Source organism: Canis lupus, unplaced genomic scaffold (assembly GCF_011100685.1).
Source record: "Canis lupus familiaris isolate Mischka breed German Shepherd unplaced genomic scaffold, alternate assembly UU_Cfam_GSD_1.0 chrUn_S2014H2213, whole genome shotgun sequence".
NCBI lineage: Eukaryota > Metazoa > Chordata > Mammalia > Carnivora > Canidae > Canis > Canis lupus.
Window position 1 is genome coordinate 34,555 of NW_023330888.1, and position 22,648 is coordinate 57,202.

The window sequence follows — 22,648 nt, forward strand, 5'->3', positions numbered from 1 at the left end:
AGCCCTAGGATTACCTGGGGCCCACGTTTTAATGGTGGGATGCAGACAGGCTGGACACCGGCTCTTCTCCCCACCTCTTCTTTGCTTTTCTGCCGGGCCTATTTGACATGGCGGTTGTGTCCAGCTCAAGGACAAGTCCTTGTAGCCCACATCCAGAGGTCAGACGAACCGAAGCAGTAAATACGATCCACATGAGGCCACATCCTCTCCGTGTAGTAAACAGAAAAGGGTGGGGAACAGAAGGATGAGGCATTCTTGATCTTGGGGTGCTGGTCCAGCTGAAGGCCTTGGGCTTAACAGCACCAAGTCTTTGGTAGCCAAGATCAGCAAGACAGGGGTAGTAATAATCCTACTTCAGTATTGTAAAAAAGCTGACATTTATTGTGTGTTATGTGCCAGATGCTTGATGTGCGTTTTCTTCTTTAATTCTTATAACCTTACAAGGGAGGTTGGGTCTCGTTTATAAATGAAAAAAACTAAGGCTTAGTAGGCACTTAAAAGCAAAAAGGTAGTAGATGACAGAGCCAGGATATGAACCCACACAGCCAGGAGCGAGGGCTCTCCCTCCGCTTCCCCCATCTAAGGTAGATTAGCCAGGAGCTACGGCTTAGGCTCCTAGAAGGGTAGATTCTGGACATGGGATTCACCTGTAATAATCCCGAGTCTCCTCCATTCAGTCATTTACAAACTCAATATGGAATGGGCTTTTGGCATCCTGTTCTGTTTTTTAAAATAACAGAAGTGGCAGGTGGGGAAGTCAGGGAACCGTACAGAGTAGGAATGAGGAGAAAATCCTAAAGAAAAGGGGGGGAGCATCATCTACTGCCCAGGGATGGGAGTTAGAGAACAGCATCCACAACCTCACAGTTTTCCTTCTTTCTTTCTTTCTTTTCTTCTTTTTTCTTTCTTTCTTGTTCTTTCTTCTTTCTTTTCTTTCTTTTTCTTTCTTCTCTTTTCTTTTCTTTCTTGTCTCCTTTCTTTCTTCTCTCTTTCTTTTTTTTTTTCCTTTCTGTCTTTCTTTTTTTCTTCTTTCCTTTCTTCTTTCCTTTTCTTTTCTTTTCTTTTTTTTTTCTTTCTTTCTTTCTTTTTTTTTTTTTTTTTTTTTTTTTTTTTTTTTTTCTTTTTTTTTTTTTTTTTTTTTTTTTTTTTTTTTTTTTCTTTTTTTTTTTTTTTTTTTTTTTCTTTCCTTTTTCTTTCTTTCTTTCCCTTTCTTTCTTGTTCTTTCCTTTCTTCCTTCTTCTTTCTCTTTCTTTTAAGAGTTTATTTATTTATGTCATGAGAAGCACAACAGAGAAGAGTCAGAGACACAGGCCATGGGGAGAAGCAGCTCCACTAACAGGGAACCTGATGCAGGACTCGATCCCAGGACCCCGCATCATGACCTGAGCCAAGGCAGACTTTCAGGCCACTGACGTCCCAAGTACCCTGCAGCCTCACAGTTCTGCCTGGGGGTCTGCACTGCCCCATACCAGAGTAATCCCCACTAAAGCCCTCTTTGAGAGCATGCCTGGCTTGACCTTATAGGACCCCTCTCCTGGAGTAAGATTGCCCCACCCACAAATGACCCCAGGGAATGAGTGGTCTGATCAGAGAGATAGCAGGAATCCTGCAGAGAATTCTGGACTGAGCCAGATGGGCAGCAAAGTTCCAATGAAAGGACAAAAGGCTGCTACCTGTTGAGTCTGTTTGGCCTATAAATAAACTCAAGGGGCCAGAGCTGGCAATTACTTGCTGGTCAATGAAGCTGAGATGCCCCTTTCTGACCTATCCAGGAACGAGGTTCTGTGGGCAGTGGGTAGTGACATTGTAGGACAGAAAGGAGAAACAGAAGCTGGAAGGGGGAGTCCCCTCTTCCTTCGTCCTCCACTGGGCTAGCTCCAATGGTCAGTGGAAACAGGGCACAGAATTTCCTGTGTTCAGGATCTGGCTCAGCCACATCAGCCCCAAACAAATTTGCAGAAGGTAGGTGAGGGAGAATGGGAAAGAGGGAGAAAGCATAGAGAAAGAAGAAGAAGTTTAGAGTTGGGGTTATGTGAATACCAGGTAAGATTATCTAAACAGGCAGCAAGTACGGCTTCTACACCACGCCTGGGTCCCTGGGGACTTGTGGTTACGTGTTTTTCATTTTTTTCATTTTTGTTTATAATAGCCTTATTGAGGTATCATTCATGTGGGTTGCTGGTTTTGATGGTATGATTTGTATTTGGGCTAAGGAGAGCAGACCTAGCAGCCTACGTAGCCCTAGCAGGGAGGAGATTCTAAAACATGAAACCTTTAGCTTGGAGTGTTATTGAGCTAGAAGCTGTGAAATGGGTTTCAGTCACACTGCACAGATGGCAGGTACTCGCCAATATTGGTTTGAGTTGATGTGCTCCTGAGGCATCAATCCCATCCTGGGACAGGAGTGGATACCATGGACCAACGTCAGGACTCCATGACCGGAGGAATTAGTGAGCTTTTCCTCCTAAACCATGCCCAGGTCTGGGCTCAGAGCTAGTTGCTACGGGTTAAGAAGACAGCAGTGGGTGGTAGTCACAGGACTGGCCCCAATTTTGGGGGGTGGGGGTCTGGTTATTTTTCCAGGCCTTGAGAAAAGAGTCACTCAGCTATTTCAGCTTGGGTCAAGAGAGCAGGAAAGATGCGGGCCTCCTTTTAGATTGGAGAAGAGAGCCAGTTTACCTGTTCTCTAGAAGTCTCTGGAAAATGAACACATCCCTATCTGCCATCCAAAAATGCTATATGCTCCTGACAATTTTTATCAATCGTTTCTCTCAGGTTCCCCTGACTTAGAAACAGGGTGAGATCAAGGAAGTGAGATCAAGGAAGAAAAAGTGGCAGTGCAAAGAGATCTTCCCACTTTGCAGAGGGGGAACGTTAGGCCAGAGGAAAGCAAAAATTAGTATGGAGCCTGGACCTAGAGTCCTGCTCCAAGTTCAACACCATCACCTCCTCAGTTTTTCAACTGAGCATTGTGCTATTCTGCCCCCTGGGTCCAGGGAGATAGTCATTTTTTCTGCCCATCTCCTGACACCCTCCCCTTCTTACTCCTCTTGGCATTTGGCAGACCCAGGCAGCTATTCCAGGAACTGGAAGCCAAGCACAACAGGTGCTCAGGAGGTCATCATGATCAGCCAGACCCCAGGCCTTCCCATGGCTTGGCCCGGGGGGGCTGAGAGCTATGAGGCCAAGTGTGAACGCCGGCAGGAAATCCGTGAGAGCCGTCGTTGCCGCCCCAATGTGACCACTTGCCGCCGGGTGGGAAGGCACTGAGCCCAGCAAGAGAGCAGCTCCAGAGTGCACGACAACGGAGTTCTTCAGGAGGAGGGACCTGGAGGTGGAGGAGACAGGCAAGGCCCAGCCCCAGGGCCAAGAGCGAGGTCCCTCCAGGAGGCCAGGCCAGCCAACTGACCTCAAGGAACCCTTGTCTTGGGCCAACAGGATCTCTTCCCCCTGGCAGCAGGTGGGTCATGTCAAGGGACACGCTACTCTGGATGAGGCAGGGGTACTAGGCAGATGATTGGGCATCAGACTCACCAAAAAGTGATTTAAATTAAGCTCCTTCTTCCAGTCATAGAGCATCTCCCTTACCCACTTACTCATTCAGAGGTTTTTGTTGTGGGGTTTTTTTGTTGTTTTAGCTCTTTTTGTTGTTGTTTTGCACTGGCCTTTTAAGGAAGAAAAAAAACGTAAAAGCAATCCCATTGCTAATTCTTAGTTATCAGTTCAATTTAGGCAGTCTATACATATGTTCTAGAGCATTTCGTTCATCATCATTCAACAAATTTACTGAGTGCTTACTGTGTGCCAGGTACACAGGCCTATCTTCTTGATACTCTCAGGAGTACACACACACACCTCTCCTCTCCTCTTCTGTGAGACTATTGTACCCACCTACCTTTTCTCTGTTACTTGGACCATTCCGTTTGTACTAAATTCATGCAGCGAAGGTCTTGTCTGGTCCAGTAAGCTTTCCCTGGCTTCTCCAGGCCACCTCTGCACTCTGTGGTCCTTATGAGGTTATAAATCCTCTAAGATTGTGTAATAATACTTAGAGAACCCATCGTTCTGGCCTGGGAAGGAGCAGTGCTGGCAAAAATCAGGGTGTGCTGAGAGGATCTAAGCCAGCAAACCATCTGTGTCTTCCTACCCATGTTATGAGTATGCTGACAGCAGGGATGGGTCCGCTGTATTCCCTGGAAGTGCCTGGCCTGGTTCCGCACCCAGAGTAGAAGTTCAGTCGGGCTTCTTTTTTTTTTTTTTTTTTTTTTTTTTTAATTTTATTTATTTATGATAGTCACAGAGAGAGAGAGAGAGAGAGAGGCAGAGACACAGGCAGAGGGAGAAGCAGGCTCCCTGCACCGGGAGCCTGATGTGGGATTCGATCCCGGGTCTCCAGGATCGCGCCCTGGGCCAAAGGCAGGCGCCAAACCGCTGCACCACCCAGGGATCCCTCAGTCGGGCTTCTTAATTAGTGGATCTGTTATCAGTAATAGAAGGTGCTGCTCAGAAAAACGATCCTTGAGCCCGATTGTAAAATAAAACCAACTGTTTACCTTCTAAGGCGAGAAGACTTCTGAATGCTTTTTGTTTAAAAAAATTTTTTTAAGGAGAAAAAAGTGCAAAAACACATTTAACTAAAGAACTTTGCCTAAGCCTGTCAGTTATCGAAGTTTTACTGAGCTCGAGTCGGTCTGCATGATTGGATACCACAGGCACCCCTTAGCCTTTTGGTGTTCTGTTACAACCATAGAATTTTTGAGTTTGCATGAAGAATATATAAAAAGAGCCGACTAGATTGTGACAACTACTACTATACCCCTCCCTACACATTCCTGCTCTACTGGCTCTTCTCACAAAACCTCAGCAGTATTCCAGCCATGACTGAGAGGAAGGAAGCCACCTCTCAAACATGGAAGGGACCTCAGAGATCATCTACATCACACAGACTCATTGCACAGATAGGAGATGAGACCTAGTAGAAAAGGCAGGGTCTGACCCTAGATGCCTTCACTCTCAGGCCAGTTCTCTTTCCACATCACCATGCTGGCAGCATAGGTGGCTGAAACCAAATAAGATAAGTCAGGGGTTCTAGAGAAAGTAAGGAGAGATAAGCCCAGCTCCCCATTTGCCTGGCATGGGAAGGACCATTCCTCCCACAGCTGAGGAAGGCCAGGAGCAGGGACAACTTTGTAGTTTTTAAGTTTTGAATGGGTTACCTTGGTTTTCTGGACCTGAAACTTGATCACTGGTTCACTTTTCTGCGGTCAGCTGGAGAATGATGCTCTAAGAGGCTCTAGGCTTTCCGCATCCCCTACTTGTTTTCCAGGTGTCAGGGACCAGCTCTGAGGTCTTTCCAAGCCAGCATCACCTTCCCTCAGGCCCCTGGAGGGATTTGGCCAGCCAGCCCTCCCAGGCTGAGGACCTTTCACTGAAGGATTATCCCGCCAAAAAACCACCCAAACACCACCGTGGTAAGAGCAGAGCCTCCCCCACCTCACTGGGGCCTGCAGAGAATCTGGCCACAGCAGGCTCAGCTTGCTGACAGTGGAGAGTCCCTGTGCCTTCCCACTTCCTCCTCCATGGGTTCTGAATCACCTTATCCTCTATCACTCAGGCACCCAGACAAAGGCAGAAACAGCCCAGCCAGCAATTAAGAATGATGCCAGTCAGCAGACCAAGTGAGTACCTTCCATGTCCTTGCCCCCAGCTTCCTTCCATACCATCCACTCCTCTCTTCTAAGCTTTGCTTGAATCCTCACCCAGTATGTGGAGAAGGAACACAGCAAACTTCCACATCCACCTTAGTTGAGAGAAAGGAAGGCCTTCCCCACCCTATTGGCTCTTCAGAAGAGATCAGAGAAGGAATCCACCCGCCATCTCCTGATGTGCTTGTTTCTTTGATCGAGTGTCATTTCTGTTTTTATTTCTTCTCTTCCCAGTTATGGAGTTGCAGTTCTAGATAAGGTAAGAAAATCCTCGCGTTGAAGGGGTTGACTCAAAGGGTATCTCAGCTCCTCTAAGCTCTGACATACTGGAATTCTATGGTAAACACAGCTGGGATGGAGGGGCACTTTCTTCCTGGATGAGCACAGACAGGAGGACCTGGAGGGACTCTGTCTGAGTCAAGGAAGAAAAGTTACTTGACACAAGCCAGTCTCGGCTCTCGTTGCATGTTCAAGAATTTCAGGGGACCTAGAGTCTTCTTGAATACCCTTTTTCTTTCTCTCTAGGAAATCATCCAGCTTTCTGAGTACCTCAAAGTAAGTAACATGTGAACTCTCCCCTCAGCTCCTTCACCCATTTGCTCTCTTCTCATCCAGATTAATCATGCCTTCTTGCATTTTTGCCCCCCAGGAGGCCCTACAGAGGGAGCTGGTTCTAAAACAAAAAATGGTCATTCTCCAAGACCTACTGTCCACTCTGATAAGGGCCTCTGACAGCTCTTGGAAGGTAAGGGAATGAAATCTTTGTTTGAACAAAGCTTGTGGGCTCTTACTCTTCTTTACACACCACCCCAGCAAGAGAAGGGGTTTTCTCACTACTGAAGAGGCGAGGTAGGAGGTGCTAAGATCTAAAGGTCAAACATGCCACAGTAAATATATGGAAGAGCTCAGCTAAATCCAGAATCATTAGCTGGGCTCATGTTGCTCCACACCCAGGGAAGACTCAGAACCAAAACAGGCAAGAATTGCCATTTTTCAATTTGTTGGAAGAAAAGAAGGATGATCCCAATACATTTGCCGTTATTGACTATGGTGAATGTCAACTCTTTTTGTATGGGATTCATACCAATATTAACTCTGAGCCATCATGCACCTACTATTCAGCTTAGATATCAATGTCAAAGTGAGAAGGGACCTGAAAGATCATGTAGTCTAAGTTTTCCCATTTCACCAACAAGGAAACTGAGTGTCAGAGAGGTCAAGTGACTTGCCCAAAGTCACATTGCTAGTTAGAGGCAGAATTGGAACTAAAACTCAGGCCTCCTTATTTTAGTCCATTCATTCAACAAATATTTATAGATCATGTTCTCCGTACTGAGCACTGGAAATCATGAGATATTAATTAGTTAGAGTTCCTGCTTTTAGAAAGCTTGTGGTTTTGTCAGGGAGGCAGATGCCTAAACAATGCAGAGATATGACAAACGAAATAAGAGAAATGTTTTCAGTATATAATAGTATATATAAGATGGAAGGAATGACTCCAGAGAAGAGGAAAACCAAGGAAATATTTAGTTATGGAAGTATTTTCCAGACTAACGTGGAAGCAGAAACTATATTCTAGGCTGGGGATACAGCACAGACAAAGACCTAGAGGCATAATATAGTCTAATGCAATGGGTCTCCAACAACACTTTAATCTGAAGACTGCTTTATACTCTTCAAAAAGTTTACTGAAAACCCCAAAGAATGTTTTGTATTTACCACATCAGGATTTACCATATTAGAAATGAAAACAGGAAACTTAAAATGTGTGTAAATTTTAAAATACAGTAGTAAACCCACTACATGCGAACCTAAATGACATACTTTTATGAAAAATAAGTTTATTTTCCAAAAAAATCATGAGAGGAGTAACACTATTTTACACTTTGGCAAATCTTTTTAAAGTCTGAACAGAAGATTCTCGTATTTCCATCTGCTATAATACATTGTTTTGGTTGAAGCGTATGGAGGAAAATCCAGCCTCACACAGATACATAGTTGGGAGAGAAAAGACCTCATAGAACCTGTGAAAGGGTCTCGGGGACTCTCAGGGGTCCTTAGACCCCCAGAGTGAGATCCCTTAGATGTTCAGGGAGCTACGCCACTGGAGCATAAAGTGCCTGGTCCAAAAAAGAATGCATGACCTCACGGGCCTCCATGAACATCTAACCCTGCGGCATAGATGGTTCATATTTAGACAGAGAGATGGGCTGGGAGGGTTTAAAACAAAACTGAGAAGTTAATGGTGATATAAAAGAGACTTCCTAAGCGCAGTCCTCCTTCCTCACGTGGCATTCTACGGGATTTAGTGTCTACGTTCAGGGGTCCTGATTGTCAAGGAAGTTGTTTTCATCAGCCGAGCAGGAGCCTGGGACAGACAGCTGTGCATGCCAGGTGGTTTCCGGTGCTGAACTAATTTGAGATCATCTCACTCATTTATTCAACAGACATCTGATAAGTTGCAACTATGTGCTGAGCCCTGTGCTATGGGGACAAAAAGAAGTAGGGTTCTTGCTCTTGAGGAGCTCACATATCAGCCAGGAAGAGAGAGATGTACGGTGTGATGAAGCTGTAACAGTGGTTTCTAAAACGTGACACGGAGGAGAGAGAAGCAAATAATTACTCGGCCCAAAGTGGAACAGGGTAGGCTTCAAAGGAAAGGGACCACTTGAGTTGGGTCAGGAAGGATGCGTCGTTTACTGGTTACAGAAGTAGGAATGATGATGGGGAAGAAAAAGCAGAAAGGAAAGGCTGTTTAAGGTAAAGGAATCAGAATGCTTATAGGCCTCTGTCTCACAAACAATTGGGTATAGCCGAGTGTGGCTGAAATGACGGCATCATGTCAGAGGAGTTCCAAAGATAAGACCAGAAAGGGCTTCAGATGGGTCTCTGGAATTATGAAGCTTAACCTTTTTCAGATGGACAGGGTATCTCAACCTTAAAATAATGTAGAGACTCTTTCCTAAATGAAAGGATCACAGATCCCGGAGAATACATGCTACTCCCAGTTCGAGAAACACTGCTCCAGGCCATCAGCAGGGTAGCAATGGGAGGACTCTGTATTTGGGTTTAAAGTCCTACACTTAGCAATGTTTGGCCCATCCTCACGAAGAGCTCAGTCAATAGCTGTGGAGCTGTGGTCACTTTGGCAGCATACACGCTGAAATCGCTGAGGAACTAAGTCGAAAATGAATGATCAGATCTGTGCTTTGAAATGTTCTCTGACAACAATCAGGACCCTGGCTCTGGGTGGGTGGGGAAGTGGCCAGAGCTGTGTTGACATCCCAAGCGAGTCATAGCAAGCTTGGCGGAAATGGGAGACATTTCCAAGGTCACCTCTGGAGGCAGTTTCACGCCACAAGGGGCATGAGAGCCTCGGTTCCTCTGCTTGTGGTTTTCTCCCTCCCGTCTTCCCACCCCTCCCTATACTCACCCTTCTTTTCTTCCTCCTTTCCACCAACCCCCTCCCCCCCACAGCTTCCTGTTTTTAACAGAAATAGTCAGATTTTTCAGTTAAGAGGTCTTGTTTCCCCCAAAACAAAATAAAGCAACCCTCTACTCCTGCCATGGAAGCCTCAACTTCCATGGAAGGACAGCCCGAGACTGTGGTCCTGGGAAAACTAATTGAGAAGAATGTGACCAAAACGGGGGCTGGCGTTCAGCCCAGTTCAGGCCTCTGTTTTTTCCATTTGGCCCCCATGATTTGAGTTTCCAACTTCACATGCAGGGAAGCTCACCACAAGCTCTGTGAGAACCCCAAGAATGAGGTCCCTCCATTGCTTCCTCCTCAAAGCTGACTCTGGGCCTATTAGATAATATGATGCGGCCTAGGGCCCTGCGGGGACTCCAGAGCAGAAACAATTCGGGTAATAAGAGAAAGCAAGCTCTCAGTGTTGGGCAATTCAAAAACCGAGGCAGGGCACACTTGGGTTTTAAGTTCTGTAAAGTGGAAACGAGATTTTTGAGATGACAGCCCAGCGGGGGATTGGCTGCAAGCCTCAATCAACCTCTGCTAGAGCAGAGATGAGCTGTGGGCTGGTGCTTCTGTGGTGAGGTGGTAGTGTTTCTGGAGAACAGATCAGAGGCTGGGGAAAGCCAAGCAGAAGCAGGAGCTGAAGCCCTCAGACCAGCACCAGGTGTGTACAGCCTCCACCTTGCTCCCTTTTCCAGCTGGGGGAGGGGGGGTGCTCTGCTCTCTGAGCCCTGGGGCTCCCAGGCTGGGGCGGGGGGCGGCGATTGCCAAAAAACGGTCCACTGTAGGCCTGTAAAGAGTGCTTCTTCCCACATACTGCACCACTGGGCTTCATGACGGGAGAGGGGGGCGTGGGGGGCTGGGGCTCACACCAGGAAACTACATGCCTCATTTGCAACAACTTGGCTACAACTTTCTTCCCTGCCTCAGGGAGTCTGGGAAGGTGGAGCTGTGGAGGAGATTTTTTTTTAAGCCCCAGACTTGGGTGGTCCTTCATCCCCACTGAAGGGGCTATCCTGAACTGTCTTCTGTTGCATTGTGAATGGAAAAGTAATCTGGGGTACGGCTAAAATACAAAAATAGTTGGGAGGGCCAAGATACTGGATTAAGACCATAGTAAGGGAGGAGTGAGGAATCACCCAAAAAAAGGGTAAGAGACAGGGGAAAATATAAGGATATTGCTTTGGGCTGGTCTGCTTTCTTCTCAAACCACAGCCAGATAAACCTTAAACTCGGTGGGTTTGATTACACTGTGCCATAGCAAGGAGTTTAGGCACAAGGAAAATGTAGAGATCTGAACCAGGAAATGGGGGTGCAGAAGTTGAGTTCAGGACCCGTGGATTGACAGTGAACCCGCCATTCAGGGGAAGGCAGCCCTTTACCAGTTAGTCCCAAGCCCAAAACAATGGAAGTCTTTGTCCATCTCTTTTATCTGTCCCAAAGCCCTGTGGTTACTGGCGATGCCAAATCCAGTTGGACTCTCAGCTCTCACACGAGACATTATGAAAAACATTAATAGCAGGAGGCACTTTGAAAAATTTTTTGGCAAAGCTTTTTGCTTTTGCAAAGCCCAGCTGAGTAATACAGGAAGCAGAAAGGGTGGGGGCGCCCTCTGGCTCCCAAGGTTTAGAAGAATCAGCCAAACAAGATCAAAACAGGAGCTGTGAGATACCACTTCCTGCCTCCCCCAGGTGCCCTGAAACTCATTGAAGGGGACAGACCTCAAAACAGAGTCCTCTCCTCTGCACCCAGGCCACGGTAGACCAGAAGCATAATGAGGGTTCCAAACACCCAAGCCGCCTGACTGAGAGGGGACATGGCATCTTAGGCACTGAGAGAAATGTCATTTCTAGACCTCACAAGCATCTCACAGGGCCTGGTTGGAAAAGCCAGAGAAAGGATATGGAAATCGGTTCTTGCTAGAGACCCATGGCCTTTCCTCTGGGAAACCAGCTCTCATTGATGGCACCCGCTCCCCAACCCCCTCGTACACACAACCTTCCGTCAGACTGGAAGAACAAAGCCCTGCCCTGGGAAAAAGGGAGACAATTACAGGTGGAGGAAAGTACAGAGCAGCGAAGAGGTAGTTAGCTACTAGGCTGAAATACTGAAAAATTGAGAAACAGATAAGCCTCTTCCAGCTTGCCCTCTCCACCCTCACCCTTGAGATTAGCATCCTTCCTGGAATGTCCAAGATGGCATCAAACCCACCCTGCTTGGGAATACACAGAACGTGGCTTTCTGGGAAGCCCCTTCACCACCACGACTACTCCCCAAATACACACACCCTGCCTTGATAGCTCTCCTCCATTTCCTGCTTTCTTAAAGGATTTCTCAACTTTTAAAAAAAAAAAAAAGATTTTTAATTTATTTGAGAGAGTGTGCACGTGCACACAAGAGAGCATGAGCAGGAGGAGGGGCATAGGGAGAGGGAGAAGCAGACTCCAGGCTAAGCAGGACCCCAAGATCATGACTTGAGCCAAAGGCAGCCAGCCACTCAACCAACTGAGCCACCCAGGCGCCCCACTCTCATCTTGAGTCCAGTGTGTGTGTGTGTGTGTGTGTGTGTGTGTGTGTGTGTGTGTTGAGGGAAAGGGGAGGTAGTGAGGGGAGATACTAGTTTGTTAGGGCTGCTATAACAAAATACCACAGTCTGGGTGGCTTAACCAACAGAAATTTATTTTCTCATAATTCTGGAAGCTAGAAGTCTAAAAGCAAGGTGTTGACAGGGTTGGTTTCTCCTGAGGCCTCTCTCCTTGGCTTGCAGATGGCTGCCTTCTCCTGTCTTCACATGATGTTCTGTTCTCTTTTTATGAGCACGCCAGTCATATTGGATTAGGGCCCACCCTAATGACCTCATTTTAACTTAATTATTTTTTTTTTCTAAAAGAAGGAAAGAGAGCATGGCAGGGGGGCAGGGAGAGGGAGAGAGAGAATCTCAAGCTGACTCCATACGGAGCTGGGAGCCCGAAGCAGGGCTCGATCCCACGACCCCAAGATTATAACCTAAGCCAAAATCAATAGACAGTCAACAGACTGAGCCACTCAGGCTCCCCTCAACCTAATTATCGCTTTAAAGACCCTATTTTCAAATACAGTCACATTCTGAGGTGCTGAGAGTTAGGATGTTAACATCTAAACTTGGGGTGAAGGCAGTGGAGGGAGGGCACAATTCAGCCCATGAAAGGAAGTAAGGAAGGGAATGTAGAGACTTCTTTAGTCTTACCAGCCTATACTTTAGAAGTAAAGCTCCAGGTACAAGGCTATAAAGAGATGAGGAATATAGAAGTGCCTAGACACGGGAAAGAGGTAATGAGGAAAGAAAGAAAGAAAGCTTAGAAGATTTCTTTCAAGTGAACTCCTAATCTGATATCCTGAAACATTGGCTAGAGAACCTCAAGGTACAGAGAAGAACTGAGGACAGTCTGATTCTCCCTTCTCCTGTTTCAGAGAAACTGGAAAAGATCCTTTGTCATTTTTCTTCCTCTCTACCTCCTGAAAGGGTTCAGTTCCAAAAACATTGCTTGAACACTGACCACGTTCTAGGCAATAAGCTAGAAAAACAGAAGAAAACTCTGCATGCTGTATTTTGGCCCAAACTCATTAACTCATCCCATTTGCTCCAGGGCCAGCTGAATGAAGACAAATTGAAGGGCAAACTGAGATCTTTAGAAAACCAGCTGTACACCTGTACCCAGGTAAGCATTCGGGAGGACACTTTCAGCCCAGGAATCTAGAATTAAAGGAGAATGCTTGAACCTTGATTCTACTCTCTAGAAATGACACTTGAAAGAGATGAAAGCACCCATACCTACTCACTCAGTTCTGTCTTTGCCATTTTCACTTTGGCCTCTAACCCATCCTTTTCTCCCTTTTTCCTGGCGTTCTTCCCTTTGCACCCTGAGAAGGAACCCTAGCATCAGTACTGTGCCAGTTCCAGGGGAATCTTAGGAATACCTGGAACTGTAGGGAGAGACCCTAGGTAAAGATTCACAATACCCAGATAGACCTTCATAGGTCCCAATCTCTGAATAGATAAGTTGGATATTATAATAAAGTCTTACAAAATGATTTCCATTCCATGGGCAACTTTAGTCTAGTAGCAATCCCTGGGAAGAAGTAAAAGGCTACCACTCTTGGGTTTTCTATTGCACTGTTATCCATCTTCAGTTAACTCATTAGCCTGGTCTTGGATTACAAGAGATAGAAAGAAATCAGCTTTCACACCTGAGAAGTGATGGATTTCTGATAAGAGAATGAGGTGTCAGATAAGAGAATGAGGTGATGTGAAGTTAGGGAGATAAGATGGACCTGGCTGCACGGTTTTGGTCTTAGGCGGGAACAGAGTTTATATACAGGTTTGCTGATCCACAATTTTTATTTTTTCAGTATGGCCTGCTTTGTCACTCTTATGAACTAAATAATGCCAACTGTGCTCATAAAATACTGACTTCTAATCCAAAATACCAGTCTATATATTTTCAGTGAGGGGTAAAGCTGGCCAGTATGGGTAAATCCACTAACTAGAACATACCCATGTATGACCTCAGCCAGTAGCTCCTAGATCTGGCTTCTAATGAAAGTTTTAAGAACATAAGATCTACTGATATTTAAATTCAAATTTTCAGATGATTCCAAAGTTAAATGGAAATTATTTCATATTGATCCCTAAATTTGCATCATCTGGACTACTGCTTATTCAGTGGGATAACTGAATTGACAGTAAAAGCTGCCTGCCTTCTCCAGAATCACAAGGCAAAAAGATGAAAAGGATAGGAAGGGGAAGACCCTAAGGGAATTTGCAAAGCTGCTCTTAACTTCTTAAGTTAAGCCAAGACAATTTTTAATGCAAATGTATGAATTTTAAAATTAAGAGTACTGAGGATTGTTCAGATCTCTGAAGCTACACATTTTTTTAAAGCATGCTGTCTACCTTGAAGGAGTTTACAATCCCCTAAGGGACAATATTGACAATGGAGAGTCAATAGAATGAAAAGATAGACATACAAGGGACACTATGTGAACCTTAAGAAAAGCTACCTAATCCATAATGAGTTGAGGGATGGGAGTGATTGGTCAAGATTTATCAGAATTTACGTGATCTTTGGACTGAATCTTGAGCATGAGTAGAAGTTAACTAGGTGAAAAGGGTAGATGAGGATGCTCTAGGCAGAAGCTATACGGAAAAAGGCAAAGGCCAAAAAGCCCAGTGCTTAGGGGATCTATAAGCAATTCAGCTTGGGTGGAAGTAGCATAGAATCAAAGTCTGAGCTTATAAGGAGGAGCCATGCCAAGGAATTTGGACCTGCTCCTTAGTCACTGAGAGATTAACAGAGAGTTACGTGATTAGATTTACATTTCAGAAAGTACCCTTTGGCTACAAGGCTTGAAGATAGAGAAAATATTGAATTGACCCATACAATATTGTCCGAGTCTGAACTGACAGAAAGTCTGGAGAAGAGACAGATTGGAACTGTTAAAGAGGTTGATTTGACAATGCTCAATGAACCACTGATTAGTGGGAGAAAGAGAAATCAAGGATGACTCCCTGGTCTCAGGCTTGGGAGACAGTGGGTGAGGATGCTAGTCACTGAGAGAAGCAGCAGCCCAGGAGAAAGTAGGTTGAGAAAGACGATTTTGCTTTGGAAATGCTGAATTTGAAGTGCCTCTGGAAGGCCTGGGGGAATGCCCAACATGCCTAGAGCACTATTTGTTATGCGTGCTTACCTTCCTCATCACCTGGGACCCTCTCCCTGCCCACCTTGAGCCTGGAAGAAGACCCATCAGATTACTTCTATCTCTGCTCAGGGGGGCAGGGGAGGTGAGTGCAAGGACCAAATTCTTTTCCTTTCTGTATCCCAGCTCAGGGATTCGCACACAGAAGCTCAATATGTTTGTTGATTGGATCAAATTTACAGAAATACTCCCCTTGGGGAATGAAAAAGGTGTTATTGGAGATGGAAGACCAGAAAAACAGCTATGAGCAGAAGGCCAAGGAGTCACTGCAGAAAGTGCTGGAGGAGAAAATGAGTGCAGAGCAGCAATTGCAAAGCACACAGGTGTGGGGATGCTGGGCCTGGGACCCCGGGGTGGCTCTGGGCAGCATAGAAGGCAGCTGCACAACTCCCTGGAACCCCCAAGGCACCCTCCTCTTGTCTTGACCACCCTCTCAGCGGTCCCTGGCTCTGGCCGAGCAGAAGTGTGAAGAGTGGAGGAGCCAGTATGAAGCTCTGAAGGAGGACTGGAGGAAACTGGGGACCCAGCACCGAGAGCTGGAGAGCCAACTCCATGTGCTTCAGTCTAAATTGCAGGTACCAGGCCCGGGGTGGGGTGGGGACTTGGGGAGAGAAGGCAGGGCTCCTGGGTTGGGGACAGTGACAGCAGCAAGGAAAGAAGCTGCCACTAGGACGGGGGTTCCAAAACAGCCTGAGAGCATGTGGTTTTTAGTTCCTCACTCTTTCAGTTCCTCACTCATTACCCACTTTGTACCCGACTCACTGTTTGGGCTCTGAAATCTAATTGTGAGTTCAGCAAGGATGTCTGCACTGCTCATGCCAATGAACTAAGTGTTCACTGGATGACACCATCCAAATGCAAAGGATGTGACTAGAATATTCATCAGATTGCTGTCATACTCCAACCCACTCTCTGCACCCCATCCCAGCAGAGCATCCAGCTCAGAAATGCCTACTACTGGCACGGAACAAGCATCACTAGCTTACTTATAGGCTGGGTATTACCTAACATCCTGCCACTATGATTTTAAGCAATTATAGTAGACCCCTGGCATTCTCCAGGGTTCCATCATTTCCAACCCATGTTACCTTGTCAAAGTTAACTAATCTAAATCTCACTTTCCCCATCTCCGAAAGGAGGCTAATAGTACCCATATCATAGGAATGTTGTAGGATTAAGTGAGTTAATCCATACAAAGTATGTAGCACAATACCCGGCACATACAAGCCTCCACATATATTAGCTATTTTTCTTCATAGATTTTACTTACTTGGTTTGAAATTTTTGAGAACCCACATCAAAAATTTACCTTTATAATTTCATTGAAGCAGAAACCTGAGTAACCAAATTAATAAGACAGGGCATGGGAGTCTTATCGAAGGAACAAACCCAGCTGACCAGGGCACAATAACCACATCTCTTATAAAGGTCTTTTTCTTTTTAACCTTATTGAGAAAAACAAAAAACAAAAAACAAACAAAAAAAAAACGACCCTATCTGAGAGAAAAAATAGCAGTGTTAGAATGAAAAGACAATGTGAAGACACCTAAAAAGTGATGATTTGGTATTTTTCAATTTGGGCATTAACTCAAACGAGTTCCTTGTGAAACATCCAAAAGTCTAATGCATTGTTAAAATGTGAGAAATAGAGCAGCAGGAAAAAAAAAAAAATCCTAGTTTCCATTTCCCTAATACTTCAGTCTATGAAATTCTAGTTTTCCTCTTCTATGGGATCTGTTCCCAACCTCCACCCTGGCACTGACCTGCTTCTGTGTCGGGCCCTCCTCCTTACAGGGAGCAGACAGTAGAGACCTACAGATGAACCAGGCTCTGCAACTTCTGGAGAATGAGCACCAGGAACTACAGGCCAAGATTGAACTTCTACAGGGGGACAGAGACAGCTCAGATACCCAACACCTACAAGGTACCCGGCTCCTCGGAGGCCTCTGGCTGAGAGAGCCCCAGAAAGGAAGCTAGGTGGAGGAGAAGGCCTCAGGCTTTGGTTGGGTTGGTGATTTCATTTTACCTCGAGGGAAAGGCAGGGCTGTTTTGATCATCCAGGACTGAAAATTAATTGTGCTGCACTAGCGAATCTTGTAGTATCGGCCTGCTTTTCCAGCCAGTCCCTCTGAACCAGGTCACAGCATTCCCACTTTAGTCACACGTGGCGAAGCTGCATTTCTAATTTGAAAGGGAAAGGTCAGTTGAAACACAAGGGACAGTGAAGGTCTCCCATCACAGCCTGTGTGTCAACAGGGCGGGGGCAGGTACCAAATCCTATGCAAACACAACTCTTGATTCAACCTGAGGTTGCTGAGGCCAATGAGATCCAAGGTCCTCGAGAGCTGATTTACCTCTCCAGTACTGTGACAAGTAGAAGAGTAGCTTCCACTTGACACACATCAGAGGCCACAGACATCAGAGGCACCTACTAACTCGTTCTCTGGTGTCAGGTTCATTAAGTCTTAGGTTCGTCTATTTCAGTTTGCATTATTTCATTTTCAGATCAACTGAAGAGGTCAGAGGAGGAGAAACTCACCCTGATGGCCAAAGTACAGCAGCTGCAGGGTAAGTTCCCTTTCCAAATTCTCAAAGTAGCACAGCTGGCTCTCTGGTGTTCTTGGGGCTCCTGTCCCACAAAAGGCATCCAGTGGAGGGGTTTGGGGCTGTCTTTGACATATCCCCTACCTCTGTGCATTTTCAGACCTTCTTGGAAAGTGAGGTCATGTACATAGCTCTTCACAAGTTAATATTTGCCGTTTTTTTTTTCTTTAAACTTCTCTCTTTCTGTGCTAATGACATCCGCCCAAATTTCCCTGGTTTTCAGATTTCAAAAACAAAAACAAAACAAAAAAAATGGTAGGTTTTCTAAGGCAGTTATTTTATATATTGTCATTCATTACATATGTGAATATGTCCTATAGACTTCTGTCTTTAGGAATGGTTCAGAAAATCAGTTCACGCCATGTATGCCTCAAAACTACCTTTTGGAGCCAAAGAGGGAGTTTTTGTAGAAAAAAGGAAGTAGGCAATTGCCGAAAAGAGAACCTGATTTGATTAATATCTCCGCTGGCTGCCCACCACCTTAACCTCGGACACCCCTACAGAGAAATTTCACACAATGAATATTAAAAGTAAGGCAACCACCAGCAGATGCCAAGCACCTATTGGGCAGAAGCTGAATGGGCAAGGAGCCATGTCAAAATCGTGCATTTATTTATTCAGTACATATCTGTTGAGCCCCTATCAAGTGCCAGGTACTTTAGATATACATGGTGAGGATACAGTGCTGAGCAAGCTGACACAGCAGCTTCCCTAGGGAAGCTTACATTCTGAATAAGCTCTACAATAAAGTACAGAGTTTCTGTGAATAACTAAGTACGTGTCAGGTAGCAGTAACTACTATGGAGAAAAATAAAGCAGGTTAAAGGGAAACCGGTTGTTATTTCATACAAAGTCATCTGGGGAAGTCTTTCTTCTAAGGTAACATTTAAGCAGAGACTTAAAGGTAAAGACAAAGTAGGATGAGATATGAGGATGATGTACTTATAACAAAATACCACACACTGGGTCACTTAACAGAAATTTATTTTGCTCTGGAGGCTACAAGTTCAAGGTCAAAGTGTTGGCAGGGTTGATTCCTCCTGAGGGCTTTGAGGATACAATCTGTTCCAGGCCACTCTCCTTGGCTTGCAGATGGCCTTCTTCTTCCTGTGTTTCTTCTTGTCTTCTATCTATGCACGTCTGTGTTGAAATTTCCCCTTCTTGGAGGACATCAGTCATATGAAATCAGGGCCAACTCTAATATCCTAAAATACTTGATTACCTGTGTAAAGAACCTATCTCCAAATGAGATCACATTCTGAGGACCTAGGGGTTAGGATTTCCTATGAATGGTGGTGGTTATTCAACCAATAACAGACAAGAACATTTTGAATAATTAAGTTTCGAAGCAAAGTTCTGAAAAGACACTGTTTGCAGTAGATATGCTAGTATAGAAAAGTTCCTTATGTTTTCCTGCAGGTCTGCTCCAGAATCAATCCTTACAGCTTCAAGAACAGGAGAAACTCTTAACAAAGAAAGGTCAGCAAATTTACTTCCACAAATTCTAAGATAGTGGTCTTTCTTTGCCTACCTAGAGGCAGGAGACGGACCACATGACCTCTTGGAGTCCCATGCAGTTCTAGGAGTCTGTTAGGGCAGGAATCTAGGGGAGCTTTTTGGTGATTGATCATTGGCTTTGAGAACACTTTAACCAGTTAGCCTCCTATCCTGAGAAGTATATAAACTGTGAAAAGAATTTCTACTCTCTCCAAAAAATATGTCTGTGTTGAACATTTCAATAAATTGATTTTGAACTCAGGATTTAATGTCAATTTTTACACTTGACTTTCTGAATCAAATCCAACTCCCCAAGTCCACACTGTGTTGCATGCAACGGTTACCTCACTCTTAACCCTCAAGAGTCTTCTGCCTTAGCTCTCTGAGAAGAATTCATCATGTACGGGCGGGGGTCGGGCAGGGAGAAAGACCCTCACTTATGCGTTCCATGAGGTCTTTTGTTTTCTCATCAATCACCATGTAAAAGATAAGACAGAAATTATTATACTCACATAGTATGGATAAGAAAAAGAAAGTCTACGGTCATAAGAATTAAGGACACCACTAAGACAACAATCCACAATTTCTAACTCCTAGTTCACTGCTCTCTTCACCAAGACTAAGACTGCCACGTGGCTCAGAAGCCATCCTTAAGCCACCCCATGAAGATGAATTCTAGGGTAGGACAGCCATTCTCATGACTGAAATGAGGACAGAAGGGAAAGGGCTTAGTTATATCAACAGCACCAAACAAACCTACCACCAGAAATACTACAAAAGAAACTGGATTAGTAAGTATCCTCTAGAAATATCTGCCATTAAACAGGACTAGGGATACAAAGAAAAGATGCCAATCTTGACCTCAAGGGGCTCAAATTCCAGCTCTGTGTCAAGATTGAGCAAGGTCCCAATGGGAGGAAGTGAGAGAATTCTACTCCGTGCAGTCTCGTCAGGGACAGGTCCTCCCTTGCTCCCTCTCCTCCCTTCCCGTCACTCCAGGGTTCTCTCAGTGATAAGGCCCTCCCTCGGAGGTGTGGACCTCACTATCACTGAGAATCTGGCTGCTTTTTTAGATCAGGCTTTGCCTCTGTGGAGTCCAAAGCCCTCCCATAATGAAGTGGAACCTGAGGGTACAGGGAAGGAGAAAGAATGGGATTTCAGAGACCAGCTGCAAAAGAAGACTTTGCAGCTCCAGGCCAAGGAAAAGGAGGTGAGACGGTGACCTCAAGATAGTGAGGGGATCATCCCACAATAGTAAGGAAAACTACTGGGAGGCAGCCAGAGAGCAAAGATTTCAAAGTTTAAATTGTGACTGGATGTCAGTAGGTATTCATTTGCCTTTATAAAATGTCTTTACTTTTGGGCTAATTTGTCAATCTTTTCCTTCCTTTATTTATACCAACTGTTATTCAGGGTTTTACTAGTTACCTTTTGTAAAGTCAACCTAAACTCAAACACATTTAATAAACATATTATTTCCTCAAACTTTGCCCTAGAGTTATCTCAAAACTATATATATATATATATATATATATATATATATATACATAATAGTGTCTTTTACGCAAATATAATTTTAATTATTTATATATATATATATATATATATATATATACACACACACACACACACATATATACATATATAGTGTCTTTTAATTAACAAAGCCCTTTCCATCTACATACTGGGGAACATACATATCCCCAGAAGTATTCATATGCAACTCAACCAGGTCCTGGCAAAGATGCTTTTACTAAGATCACTCCCAGGTCCTCTGTGCTAGAAGATCGTCATTTTTTGGTGCCCCCATCTACAAAGCACTTACACATACACAATCATGAGAGCACTGACATGTACAATACATATTATAATATGCATTATAATCATTTAAATGGACACATTCCAGACAAAGTAGGTGAGACAGTCAAAAGGCAAACTGAAATCTCTGAGAAAGGCTGGGAAGGGAGGATGATGGTAAAAATTCCAAATGAATGAAGGGGTAACTCACATGGGGCCCTCTCCCCAATCTGAGCTGTCCCAGAAGGAACTGATGGTGATGACGTTGGTGGTATTCTCCCCCCAGTGCAGAGAACTGCATTCGGAGTTAGACAACCTCAGTGACGAGTATCTCTCCTGCCTACGTAAGCTGCAGCATTGTCGAGAAGAGCTGAACCAGAGCCAACAGCCGCCTCCCAGAGTAAGAGAGTCTATCCTCCCGTATTGTCCTGGATGATGGTGGGACGGTTCCTCCTTTGGCCAAATCTTGCAGATAAAATTTATCAGCCTGTGCCAACCTCTGGCCAGCCTGTTCCACTCAGCCTGGTTTATATACTTGACAGTATAGCAAGTGTCAGTAAACACTGGCTCATGCATCTAAGCCTAATTTTCATGGAACTCTTGAACCTGAAGGGGAAGACTATTAGCTAAAACATGAAGTGGTGTTCTTTTAGCCTATTATTGTTTTTTTCTTTTAGCCTATTATGAGCTAGTGGCAAGAGTAAGGACAGCAAAAGCACTAAGGAATACAAACGGAGAATAATATAATTTTGCTGAATTATTTTCCATCCTTGATTATTATCGTATTTAAGTATCTGGCCTTTGCTGGGTTTGATTCCCCGGGCCAGTAATCCTGGCTTAGGAGCCAGTGACCAGCAGTAAAGTGATTTAATCCCAAAGGAAGTGACCAAGTGAGAGGGGCAGTGATGTAAACAGCTTTTTCTCCTCTACTGACCCAATACTTTCCACTGGGCAGGGATGAGAAGAAGGAAGATTATTTTTGCCTGTACCTTCTCTAAACAACCCATGGCCTCTTTCTCTCTCCCCAACACCCCCTCCTCAACCCCCTCACAGAGGCAATATGGCCAGTGGCTCTCGATGCTGATGATAATGATTGCTATAGCACTGGCAGTGCTCCTGGCCAACAAGGACAGCCTGATGATATGAATCACTTGTGACAGCTGCATGAGTGAAAATCTGAAGCAAGAAACTTAATGAAAAATTCAGAAGGTTTACATACTTTAAAGTGTGGATTTCCCTGAGATTTTTGACTTTGCTATTATTTTTTTTTAACCTACTGTAAAATAAACAAACTTCACCTAATTGTCTCTGTTCCTTGGAACTCTTAGTTTACCCCTGAAAGACATGTCATATCCATAAACGTAAGACATTTGAGCATCCTGGTCTAGTCTCCATAGTCCAATTAAGTTGGTGGTATATGAACATGCAGTAAAACCTACCCAGTCCTCCACTTTCCGGCAGACACTATCCACTAGGGCAGGTATATTTACAACCACCACACAAGAGTATATTGCTTGTCCTCCACCACCTTTCTTCACAATCTCTTTTCTCCTATCGCCTACCCAATTAAAAAAAAAAAAATCAACAGATATCTCAGCAACGTCAAGAGGACTTCCTAGTATAGAAATGGCAAAAATGTATGACCAAGGCCACCAGCACCTACTCCCCCTGCCCATGGCAATGTGCACAACTGATGACAGCATTTTTCCCTACTGTTCTCAAGATGCTCAGAATTCGTACTTGAGAGGTCATCCCTGAGCTAGAACTGATCATTTTCTGAATACCATCCACATGAGAGAAACACTAAAGTCAGAGAGCCACTGCTGGGAGCGTGACT

At 44.8% G+C, this 22,648-nt stretch overlaps 1 protein-coding gene across 1 annotated transcript; it reads left to right on the forward strand.

Moving 5' to 3' along the window:
* The first annotated feature begins 3,150 nt into the window (after window positions 1-3,150).
* LOC119878867 (TRAF3-interacting JNK-activating modulator-like) lies at window positions 3,151-21,957 on the forward strand. Its single transcript, XM_038589416.1, has 15 exons — window positions 3,151-3,211; window positions 5,289-5,471; window positions 5,615-5,678; window positions 5,940-5,964; window positions 6,231-6,260; window positions 6,355-6,450; window positions 12,804-12,875; window positions 15,096-15,236; window positions 15,351-15,488; window positions 16,708-16,837; window positions 17,419-17,481; window positions 18,937-18,996; window positions 20,088-20,224; window positions 21,098-21,211; window positions 21,865-21,957. The coding sequence occupies exons 1-15, from the start codon at window positions 3,151-3,153 to the stop codon at window positions 21,955-21,957; spliced, it is 1,407 nt and encodes a 468-aa protein (XP_038445344.1).
* Window positions 21,958-22,648: the final 691 nt, after the last annotated feature.

What these genes read in the sequence shown, in the direction of transcription:
- LOC119878867 (XM_038589416.1), top strand. Translation starts at nt 3,151, where the DNA reads ATGGCTTGGCCCGGGGGGGCTGAGAGCTATGAGGCCAAGTGTGAACGC. An exon ending in AGATACCCAACACCTACAAG is followed by an intron (nt 16,838 to 17,418) that starts GTACCCGGCTCC and finishes TTTCATTTTCAG; the next exon opens with ATCAACTGAAGAGGTCAGAG. An exon ending in CAAAGTACAGCAGCTGCAGG is followed by an intron (nt 17,482 to 18,936) that starts GTAAGTTCCCTT and finishes GTTTTCCTGCAG; the next exon opens with GTCTGCTCCAGAATCAATCC.